The sequence below is a fragment of the Taudactylus pleione genome, unplaced genomic scaffold (genome assembly GCF_031769625.1).
Source record: "Taudactylus pleione unplaced genomic scaffold, aTauple2 ptg000095l, whole genome shotgun sequence".
Taxonomy (NCBI): Eukaryota; Metazoa; Chordata; class Amphibia; order Anura; family Myobatrachidae; genus Taudactylus; species Taudactylus pleione.
Window position 1 is genome coordinate 3,188,669 of NW_028284497.1, and position 12,893 is coordinate 3,201,561.

The 12,893-nt window shown below is 43.4% G+C and overlaps 1 protein-coding gene across 1 annotated transcript; it reads right to left on the minus strand.

The window, feature by feature from the left end:
- Positions 1–8,866: 8,866 nt before the first annotated feature.
- On the minus strand, positions 8,867–9,784 carry LOC148526486 (olfactory receptor 2D3-like). Its single transcript, XM_088470146.1, has one exon. The coding sequence runs from the start codon at positions 9,782–9,784 to the stop codon at positions 8,867–8,869; it is 918 nt and encodes a 305-aa protein (XP_088326272.1).
- Positions 9,785–12,893: the final 3,109 nt, after the last annotated feature.

Consider the following 12,893-nt stretch of genomic DNA (forward strand, 5'->3'; position numbering starts at 1 on the left):
TGTTTTGGTTTTGGATCTGGATCTTTCTTCGTGCTTTGGATCTGGATTGGTTTTGCCAAAACCACCCTTCCGTGTTTTGGGTTCTGGGTTTTGTGTTTTGGATCTGTATTTTTTTTTAAAAAAAGCATAAAAACAGCTAAAATCACAGAATTTGCCGGTTTTTCTGCTCCTATGCTATTATTAACCTCAATAACCTTAATTTCCACTCATTTCCAGCCTATTCTGAACACCTCACAATAGTGTTTTTATGTCCAAAAGGTTGCACCGAGGTAGCGATACGAGTGGGCGGCACAAACACGTGGCCCATCTAGGAGTGGCACTGCAGTGGCAGACAGGATGGCAGTTTGAAAAACTAGGCCCCAAACTGTACATAATGCAAATGCAAAGAAAAAAAAGAGGTGCAAGATGGAATTGTCCTTGGGCCCTCCCACTCACCCTTATGATTGTATAAACAGGACATGCACACTTTAACAAACCAATCATTTCAGCACCAGGGTCTGCCACACGACTGTGGCTGAAATGATTGGTTCGTTTGGGCCTCCACAAAACAAGCTGGCAATTAATCTGTCCCTGCACAAACTGGCTCTACAGAGGCAAGATGTCATCCTCATCCTCCTCATCCACCGATTCCTCACCCTCTTCAGTGTTGTGTACATCCTCATCCTCACAGAGTATTAACTCGTCCCCGCTGTAATCCACCACCACAGGTCTCTCTGTACGTTCTGGAGGCTGGTCTCCCTGGAAGAGTTGATAATTCATTTTTATGAACATCATCTTCTCCACATTTTGTGGAAGCAACCTCCTACGCCTTTCGCTGACAAGGTTCCCGGCTGCACTAAACACTCTTTCGGAGTACACACTGGAGGGGGGGGCAACTGAGGTAAAATAGAGCCAGTTTGTACAGGGGCCTCCAAATTGCCTCTTTTTCCTGCCAGTACAGGTACGGACTGTCAGACATGCCTACTTGGATGCTGTCACCGATGTAATCCTCCACCATTCTGTCAATGGTGACAGTATCATATGCAGTGACAGTAGACATGTCAGAAATTGTTGCCAGGTCCTTCAGTCCTGACCAGATGTCCAAATTTGGTTCTGCCTGCCCTGCATCACCACCAGCGGGTTGCTTAGGATAAATAATTTTTTTCCTGGCAGCCCCAGTTGCGGGAGAAAATGAAGAAGGAGCTGTTGACGTGTCACGTTCCGCTTCAGCTGACAGTGTTTTCACCAGCAGGTCTTTGCACCTCTGCAGGCTTGTGTCAGCCGGAAAGAGAGACACCACATAGGCTTTAAACCTAGGATTGGGCACGGTGGCCAAATTGTAGTGGTCTGATTTCAACAGATTGACCACCCTGGAATCCTGGCTTCATCCACAAGTCCCACATGCCGAGCGGAATCGCTCCGTCTTAGCTCCTCCTTCACTTTCTCCAGCTGCTTCTGCAAAAGCCTGATGAGGGGAATGACCTGACTCAAGCTGGCAGTGTCTGAACTGACTTCACGTGTTGCAAGTTCGAAGAGCTGGAGAACCTTGCACAACACGGAAATCATTCTCCACTGCACTTGAGTCAGGTGCATACCCCCTCCTTTGTCATAGGTGGATGTATAGGCTTGAATGGCCTTTTGCTGCTCCTCCATCCTCTGAAGCATATAGAGGGTTGAGTTCCAACGCATCACAACCTCTTGCTTCAGGTGATGGCGGGGCAGGTTCAAGAGTGTTTGCTGGCACTCCAGTCTTCGGCACGCAGTCACTGAATGGCGAACGTGGCCAGAAATTTTTCGGGCCACCCAAAGCGTCTCCTGCATGCCCCTGTCGCTTTTCAGAAAATTCTGCACCACCAAGTTTATTGTGTGGTCAAAACATGGGACGTGCTGGAATTTTCCCATATGTAATGCCCGCACAATATTGGTGGCGTTGTCAAATATCACAAATCCCCAGGAGAGTCTAAGTGGGGTAAGCCACTGGGTGATGATTTCCCTCAGTTTCTCTAAGAGGTTGTCGGTGGTGTGCCTCTTACTGAAACCGGTGATACACAGCGTAGCCTGCCTTGGAATGAGCTGCGTTTCTGAGATGCTGCTACTGGTGACGCTGCTGCTGTTGCTGCGTAAGGTGATACTTCTACCCAGTGGGCTGTCACAGTCATATAGTCCTTAGTCTGTCCTGTTCCACTTGTCCACATGTCCGTGGTTAAGTGGACATTGGGTACAATGGCATTTTTCAGGACACTGAGGACACTTTTTCTGACGTTTCTGTACAGTCTCGGTATCGCCTGCCTAGTGAAGTGGAATCTATACGGGATTTGGAACCAGGGACACACTACCTCCATCAATTGTCTAAATCCCACTGCACTAATGGCGGATACCGGATGCACGTCTAACACCAACATAGCAGTCAAGGCCTCAGTTATACGTTTTGCTTCAGGAGGACTGCTGTCGTACTTCATCCTCCTCGCTAAGGACTGTTGGAGGGTCAATTGTTTAGTAAAAGTAGTGGTGTTCCTACTTCCTCTCTGGGATGATGAACGACTCCCAGCAGCAGCAACAGCAGCAGTGGCAGCAGGAGGCGTAGCAATGCAGGATCCTCTGGAGGAATCCCGGATAGGAGAGTCAGTCATGCCAGTGACATGGCCTGCAGGACTACTTCCGATCCTGACTAAGGAGGAAATTGATGAGGAGGGAGTTGATGGTGTGGTTTGCAGGCACTTGGATACAACAGGACAACGGGATTTAGGTGTCCCTGGACTGCTTACGGTCTTAGCCAAAGTTTCTGAACTTGACAGTAACCTTTTATGAACGCGCTGCAGGTGCCGTATAAGGGTGGATGTTCCTAGGTGGTTAACGTCCCTACCCCTACTTATTTCACCTTTACATATGGTACATATGGCAAGACAGTTGTTATCCGGATTTGGATAGAAATATTGCCAGACCAAAGAGGTGGAATATTTGGTCTTCTGCCCAGGCATGACCGTGATGGGCTTTTTCATCCCATGGACAACTGTCTCCCCCAGAGCCTGATTTAAAAAAAACACATCACCATCAGAATCCTCCTCGCCAACTTCCTCCTCAGCGCCAGCTACACCAGTATCCTCATCCTGTTGTACTTCAACAGTGACATCTTCAATTTGCATATTAGCAAGTGGACTGTTGGTGCTCCTTTCAGCACTTGCAGGGGGCGTGCAAATGGTGGAAAGAGCCACCTCTTCCCGTCCAGTGCTGGGAAGGTCAGGCATCGCAACCACCACCACACTTGGACTCTCCTTGTGATATCTTCTTAGAACGCACAGTTCTTCGCTGTGCTTTTGCCAGCTTAACTCGTTTGATTTTTTTAGTGGGAGGAGGGCTTCCATCGTCATGTGAAGCTGAACCACTAGTCATGAACATAGGGAAAGACCTTAGCTATTCCTTGCCACTCGGTGTTGTAAATGGCATATTGGCAAGATAACATTTCTCTTCAGATGATTTAAATGTTTTTTTCAAGGTCATTTTCCTGAACTTTGTCATTTGGAATTGTATGTGCCCTCTACTATGACATTGGGCATCGGCCTTGGCAGACGACGTTGATGGCATGTTATCATCTATGTCATGACTAGTGGCAGCAGCTTCAGCACTAGGAGGAAGTGATCTTTCCCTATTTTATTTTTATCGGAGAAAGTTTGGTCCTCCATTTATGTTATATTGATATATACGTGCGGCTAAGGCACACACAAACACAGAAAATAATTTTTTATTTTTGTTGGAGACTAGTGCACTTTGTGGGTTACACCACCCTTTAAGAAATAAGACAACCGGCCCTTCACTTATGGGACACAGGCGCACGCTTGGCGCTGCTCCTTTGTTGATGCACGTGCAGCTACAGCCCACACAATTCACAAACACAGAAAATATTTTTTTATTTTGTTTGGAGTGCCCTTTGGGGGTTACAGCACCCTTTAACGGACAAGCCAGCTGGCTTTTTACTTATGGGACACAGGTGCACGCTTGGCGCTTCTCCTTTGTTGATGCACGTGCAGCCACAGTGCACACAATTCACAACCACAGAAATTTTTTTTTTATTTTGTTTGGAGTGCCCTTTGGGGGTTACAGCACCCTTTAGCGGTCAATCCAGCTGGCCCTTTATTTATGGGACACAGGCGCACGCTTGGCGCTGCTCCTTTGTTGATGCACATGCAGCCACAGTGCACACAATTCACAAACACAGAAAAAATTTTTTTATTTTGTTTGGAGTGCCCTTTGGGGGTTACAGCACCCTTTAGTGGTCAATCCAGCTGGCCCTTTATTTATGGGACACAGGAGCATGCTTGGCACTACTTTGTTGATGTACGTGCTGCTACTGCGCACACAATAGACAAATACAAAAAAATACATTTTTTTATTTTGTTTGGAGTGCCCTTTGGGGGTTACAGCACCCTTTAACGGACAAGCCAGCTGGCCTTCTACTTATGGGACACAGACACAGGCTTGGCGCTGCTCCTTTGTTGATGCACGTGCAGCCACAGTGCACACAATTCACAAACACAGAAATTTTTTTTTGTATTTTGTTTGGAGTGCCCTTTGGGGGTTACAGCACCCTTTAGCGGTCAATCCAGCTGGCCCTTTATTTATGGGACACAGGCGCACGCTTGGCACTAATTTGTTGATGCACGTGCGGCTACTGCGCACACAATTCACAAACACAAAAAAATATATTTTTTTATTTTGTTTGGAGTGCCCTTTGGGGGTTACAGCACCCTTTAGCGGTCAAGCCAGCTGGCCCTTTACCTATGGGACACAGGCACACTCTTGGCTCTGCTCCTTTGTTGATGCACGTGCAGCCACAGTGCACACAATTCACAAACACAGGAAAAATATATATTTTTTTGCACTTGTGGGGAGCACCCCTGTTGGACAGAGCACCCCCTGGACAACACTACAGCACCCCTTTAGGACTGGGACACTGCACAGGACTTTGGAGTGGACACAACCCCTATGGACAACAGACTGCACAACACAGTCCAGCCAGCCGCTATGGACTTTGAACGAGTGGACACAGACCCTATGGACAACAGCAGCGCAGCACAGCACAGCACAACACTACACTGCACTACACTACACAGCCCAGCCAGTCCTAACTCCCACCCTCCCTCTTCACTGTCCACAGCCGAGTGAGAAAATGGCGCCGACGCGGGTACCTTATATAGGATCCAAAACCCATGAGACCCGAAAGGCGGGATTATGACGTTTTGCCTCGATTTCAGATCTGAGTCAGGCGGGAAAAGTCGAGCCTGACTCGGATCGGCCTCGGATCGGAGGGCTCGGGGGGGTTCGGATTTCAGAAATCCGAACCCGCTCACCCCTAATATATACATATATATATATATATATATATGTATATATATATATATACAGAAACATACCCTTTACTCGTGCTAGATATCACACAAAAATACACCTCAGAAGTGCCTCTGTTAGTAGATACCAATAGCATAACATACAAACAATCAACCAGGAGGTGCTGTGTCTTCAATCAATGTGCTTGAAGACTGTCGGACCCTTGTTCGAAGTCCTTGTACATTTCACTGTTTTAATTGCATGTGACCCAGCCTATCAGCATTGCTCTCCACAAGAAGGGAATTCTACAACACATGGCATAGTCTAAGATAAAGCAATACTGATCTCAACCAATAAGAATAATCAATTCTCAGTCATGGGTGGTGACTATGACGTGGCCTGAAGTGAACGCATAAAAGGTCATCTCATGGGCATATTATGGGAGTGTTGTGGGCATGTCCATGCAACCAGCTGCATTCTCAGATGCAGTATCACATCTACAATACACAGGCCAGATTTAAACACAGTTGAGAACCAGACACTGCACCTGCCACAAGCTGACGCAAGTGTCGATGGTAAAAGCGATGAGTAGCTGATGGTGAATTGTTTAGAACCACCAGCGGAATTACACTATACACGGATATTGACAGTGGGCATTCCAGGGCTTGAACTGTCCGGCACACACTAGTACAGAAGTGAAGGCTGAAACTAGCATTTGCATATTACCACCATTGCGATTCCACAAAAAAAAAAAACACAATTGCAGTCGCGTCCATCTCTGAATCAGGTCCAGACTGTCCTCAGATCATGTGTAGAATAGAAGTCTCTAAAAGCTAACAACATTCCAAGCTCTGCAATACTAAATTATTAAACCATTGCAAATATACCATACTGATCATTTAAATACATTTACAGTATCAGTTATTTTGCTGTAAAACCTCAAAAGAAAATGCAGTTTTTGGAGGTTTTACCACATCCATACAATTCCCAGTATGTAAGAAAAAGGGACTGCTGCATAATTACTATATATTTCCCATATATTTATCTTTATTTATTTTTTTAGAACTTATATTATTCTCAGTGTAATGGGCCTGCATCCCAATCATCACATGTTCTTCTCAATCATATTTATCTCCTCTACTTGCCAGATACACACCATGGGTGTGCAGAGCAGAGTGCTCCTGTACAAACCTAGCTAATATGGTCTGCCTTTGCATGCAGCTCTCAAATACTGGGCAGCTTTGTTTTTACAATAAAATTAAAAAATTAGCTATAACTCCGATTAACCGCTTTACTAATTGAATATAGCTTTGCATTGTTAGAAAACTAAATTGAATCATAATACTTACCAATATGCCAATACACAAGACCGAGATGTCAATACACCAAGATGTCAGTACACATAATACTTACCAAGATGTCAATACTCAAGATATCTAAGGACCATTGACAATGCTCTACAGCTTTGATGGAATAAGTATTGCAATTTCTAGTCTTACTAGGATGAAGACAATTTGGTTTTTGCACCTTGCGATGCCACACATGGAGCGATCCGGTGGCCGACCGTACGATTTACTGGAACCCCCTCCCCCACCTGCATAGTGCTGCATGGGATCAATCGTGGATCCCCCAGATCAATTGAACATGCAGAAAGATCTGGAGGAGCAACAAACGACACCACAGGAGCGTGCAGCGGACGATATCATGCCCGCAACCGGAACGATACTGCGACGATATCGTTCAAAACCATCGGATTGGCAGCTATATAGCTCTGTGTGTGGGGCCTTTATGCTGACTCCCTCCTCATACAGCTAAATGCTTTAGTATAACTATCACATAAAAATTAAAGTAATTTTGAACTTGTAAAAATCATAACAATACCATTAATGAAGATAAAATGCCCAATAATGTCTTACACTATGCGGATATAAGAACGGTTTGGCGATGCTTTAAGAACTGCCCAGGCATCTGAGTCACACTGCGCATGCGTTCCAAATGTTACCGCAAGACCCAGAGCGAATTTTGACACAGGGGGTGTGTATTTTTTTAAGAGACATTTCTGGAAGGTAACAAGGGACTGGCTAGGCAGATATGGGCATGTGACTGACAGTGACTGTGTCTAAAGATGCACAACTGATCACACAGAACGCCCTACTCAGAAAGAGAAACTGCACCTGCCATAGGGCTAGTACAAATTTAGATGGTGCACTGATGGTGCATCTAAAGAAGCACTGAGAGAGATTTCTACAGATGGAAGATGCTGCAAGTGGGCATCTCAGTTTTGAAGATATTGTCCATAGCATTAGAATATTGAAGCACATGCACGTGTGGCAAAAGATGCTGCCGCATCTGCGAGCGACTCAAAATAAGGCCTTATATGTGCTCTACAGCTTCAAACAACAGTTTCTAGCATTTGGAACATGACTAATGGGGATCTTAATAAAAGTTCAAATACCTGTAAGCTTGGCTATATCTCTGGGCAAATACTGTAGGTTCAGGAACTGGGGGTGGAGTTATAAAAACAAGTTACGTGTAGGGTAAAGAGGCTCTGAGATCCGCTGTGATGTCATTTGTGTTGTGAAAAGTGTGTTTTATACAAATACATATAAAAAAAGAGATTTCAAATAGTAATATTGGGTTTACAGCCCTATGGTATTATCTTCTGTAATTTGGGTATAGCACCTTTAGTATCTTGTTTGTTGGGGCAGGTTTGTAACTTCTAGATACTAGATACCCCTAAAACAATTTAATCTTCGTCAGTCACCAGAAAATCTTCAGATAATCAGCTAGGAAACAGAAAATACCAGTTCTATTGATATGCGCCCTCTAGTGGTTTGTTTGTGAATGTAATTTTTGCTTGCCCTCACTAACAGGGGTCTCACAGAGAGGAGCAGCTGACTTGTACCTACAGGATAAAGATGTATTTTGTGTATATATACATACATAGAGAGAGAGAGAGAGAAAGTATATATATATATATATATATATATATATATCTTATGGAGAATACATTATGTCCCAGAACATTACGTCATAGTTAATAAGAGGTTCTGCAACTGAGTACCTGCTATTTCCTGCTGAAAAACAGCACTGCCTGTACGTATATATAAATAATCCATACATAGCTAAATGGGAGCATAACAACTGTATGGAACAAAAATCATAAGCAATAGATCCATTACAGACAGAAGGGCCAGATGTACGAAGCTCTGAAAAGTGATAAACTGGAGAGTGATAAACCACCAGCCAATCAGCTCCCAACTGTAATTTTTCAAACACAGCCTATAACATAACAGTTGGGAGCTGAGTGGCTAGTCATTTATCACTCCCCAGTTTATCACTTTTCCGAGCTTAGTACATCTCCCAGAGTGAGAAAGGAAGGCATACTACAGTATATTGGACACATAGAATATGCAGCTGCAAGCCTCTGAGCCAGTAGAAGACTGTACTAGTACTATTATTTGTACAGTAGACTGATTATGTTATAAAAGATAAAACAAATACATAAAGTTTAAGTGAATGGCACAAATACATTAAAAACACTGAAGTGGAGGTCCATAATCATCTAGGAATGTTTGTTCCTGATAGAGTGATTAAAAAATTTCTGAAGTGCCCGTTGAATGTCTTTATTTCTCAAACTGTATATAAGAGGGTTCAGGAGAGGTGTAATGCTGGTGTAGAAAATGGACAAAAGCCATTCCTTATCTGCCAGTAGATTCGATTTTGGACGCATGTACATAAAGCTACCACTTCCATAAAAGAGCAGGACAACAATAAGATGGGACACACATGTTGAAAAGGCCTTTTTTCTCCCTTGCCCTTCTGGAATGGTCAACACTGAAAAGAGAATCTGCATGTAAGATCCAAGTATCAAAATGAAACAGCCAAACATTAGAAAGCCACCAACAGCAAAAACAGTGATCTCATTAATGAATGTATCAATGCAAGAAATCTTTAATAAGGGTGGAATGTCACAGAAGTAGTGGTTGAGAATTTTGAATCCGCAGAAGGGCAGTCTAAAAGTGTTTACAGTATGAATTGCCCCATATAGGGCTCCGATTAGCCAAGTCCCAGCAACCATATGGAGACAAGCATTCCTATTCATAATGACTGGATATCTCAAGGGGTAGCAAATGGCAACATATCGGTCATAAGCCATGACAGCTAGTAAAGTGGACTCAGAAGCTGCCAAAGATAGGAAGGTGTATAACTGTGCAATGCATGCTGGGAGGGAAATGGCCAAATGCTCTACCAGAAAGGTGACCAGCATTTGTGGTAGGGTTGTAGAGGTGTAACAGATGTCTAAAAAGGAGAGATTCCTAAGGAAGAAATACATTGGTGTATGAAGATGATAATCTATGTTTGTGAGGATAATGATAAACATATTCCCAATTACAGTTACAATGTATATGATCAGGAACACAACAAAGTACAATCCTTTTAGTTTCATGTCAGCAAAGGCATTAAGGTAGAACATATTCATTATGGTGTGGTTGTTCATAATGAGAGATAATCAAATCTTCTATACTGAGAAAATGCCCCACTAGTTAGCAGAGAAACTGGAACAAATGTGGCTAATATTTTACAATGTTGTTAAATCAGTGTCACATAATTGCTAATTATCAATGACAGATGTATTCGCCAGCATCTGTCGATGGCTAATGAAAATTGCATTATTTCATTCCAAATAACAGCTGGTGTAGGCAATGTTTGTGTAACATAGTGTACAATGAATTATTTTTAATGTTATATTAATGTGTGTTCTGGCTATCCAGTTTTTCAAATGAATGCCAAAAGAGACTGCTTACATTTATATAAGCTTTGGCATTTACAGTAGATTTGTTTGTGAAAACAAAATAATTGCAATTCACAAATATCCCTTATATTTTCTCAAGAGATTTCTAAGCAGTTCTGTCTCACGTGTAATATATATATTACCTAGGCAATGTTTGCACACAAGTATTGTTGACTGGAAATTCTATATTTTATTTTTATGATGTACTTTAATTAAATTGAAAAAAATAAAATAAATATTAATTTATATGTGTACTGTATGGTATTTTTTTTGCATCTTTGTACCTTCCCTAAGTACTGTAATCCCATCTAAATAAATTTTTGTATATCACTGGATCCTATATAGTAATTTGCATTAGGATCTTGCTTACAAGAAAAGTAAGTAACCTGTATTTAGGCACTTGTCAATTAAAATTATATTGCTAGTATACAGCAGCCAACTAGTGAGTTGCGTAGACTCACTATGGTCTCATAAAAAGAGAAAAAAACTAAAAAAACAGAAATTTGGTTGTGCTTATCAATCCTTGTAATGGCAGAAAATGACCTCAGAACGCCATGAATATATTAAAGATACTTTCTATCAAACAAATGAATAAAACCCTATGACATATATATAGAATTAACAATGAAATTAACAATATAGAACAGTATAACTGACAACACCTATATGGCCAAAGCTATTAATATGTGTCGACACAGATATGAAAAAATATGGGTAAAAATCCACTTGATATACTACATCCTGGAATGGAAAAATTCCACAAGCATTGTAGCAATCCTTGCTGTGTTTATTCCTTTAAGATATTTAGCTGGTAAAATATTGAATTGGCAATAATATCAAAGTCTCTGTGAATATACCCGTTCATAAAGTGTTTGTGTGCTTAAATAGCACCTGCTATGCAGCGATCTCTTATCTCCAAATATTTAGCAGGGATTTTTTTATAATAAAAATACTCCGCTGGCTGTGCTTCTTATAATTATCCCAAAGAGGAGTTATTTCAACCGAATGGATACTCACAGTCTCTCCCAATAATGAAGCAGGAGATCTCCCCGACTTCTATCGCAGTGTGCCTGTGAGGTGGATCCTGGTTCAGCGGCACCATAGGAATCCGGGCTAGGTGTTAGCCTATTAATGTACCTCTGCACGCCAAGGAGATAGTCACTTGAAGCAGAAAAGCCAATTTTTCGGTTGTAATCGCTGTTTCCAGGGTATCAAGTGATGTTTCAGAGAGTTGACGTTGTCTTTTAACAGTGCTTTACAGTGCATAGTCACATACTTTAGATTTTATTTGCAATACAGCGCACTGTATTCTGTATAGCGAGTTTCTTACTCTCTTTAGGATTTTCTATATTTAAAAATTAGAAATGAGCAAGTCAAGTTCCCTGAGAACCGGGCCCACCCAAATTTTGTGGATCCGGGGCGATCCGAGCGCAGCTTGGATCTCCCTGCCTGCCCTGGATCCCTGACCCGAGGCAAAACCTCGCGATCCCTCTGTCGAGTTGCGAGGTTTTGTTTTTAGCGGGCTTAACGCTGATTGGCTGTGAGAGCCGTCTGTCACGGCTCTCAGCCAATCAGCGTTAAGCCTATTGAAAAAACACTACAAAGAAAGAAAAAAAGATGGTGCCCGACATCCCCCGATGCCTGACACCGCCGGCACCCCCCGCTGCGACACCACTGGCACCCCCACTGGCAGCATCCCCCGCTGCCGACACCACCACTGCTGACACTCCTGCACTGCTGTCCAACATACTGAGGACACCGTCAGCGACCCCACACTGCCAACACTCCCACAGTGAGGACACCACCAGCACCCCTGCACTGCCGACACAGTCAGCAAACCTGCCTAGAGGACACCGCTGGCACCCCCACTCTGCCGACACTGCCGGCACCTTGCATTGAGAACACCCCTGCACTGCCAACACAGTCAGCAAACCTGCAATGAGGACACCACTGGCACCCCCGCTCTGCCGACACCGCCGGTACCCTTCACTGAGGGCACTGCCAGCACTGCAGCACTGCCATTCCATGTGCTGAGGACACTGCTGGCATCCCCACACTGCCGACACAGCCAACAAATCTGCACTAAAGACACCGCTGGCACCCCCGCACTGCCGACACAGCCAGCAAACCTGCACTAAGACACCACTGGCACCCCTGCACTGCCGACACAGCCAGCAAACCTACACTTAAGACACTGCTGGCACCCCCGCACTGCCGACATCATGGTACCCTTCACTGAGGACACTGCCAGTACCGCAGCACTGCCATTCCATGTACTGAGGACACCGTCAGCAACCCCGCTCTGCTGACACTGCTGTCACAGTAAGTGCACAATTGGTGTATCCAACCCACACTGTATAACACACTGTATCCGTTTTGGAAATTAGAAGCTGAACTGCCACATGTTAGTGCCGCCCACTGTGTCACTTAGCTTAGTCAGCCAGCTAGCTGGATGCAACCTTTTGGCCTTAACTAGATTAAGCAAATAATATTGTGAGGTGGTCAAAATTGATTGGAAATTACTGGAAATAAATGTTATTGAGGTTAATTATACTGTAGGAACAAAAACAGGCCCATTTTTTGTGATTTTAGCTATTTTTATGATTTTTTTAAGAAAAAATCCAGATCCAAAACCAAAGCATGAAAACAAACACGGAGGTGAGGTTTTGGCAAAACCAATCCAGATCCAAAACCAGGGCAGATCCAGATCCAAAACCAAAACAAGGCAGTCGGCGCACATCTCTAATATTTAGTCATTTATTGTTCGTGTACACACACACATATTTTTATTTTTTTA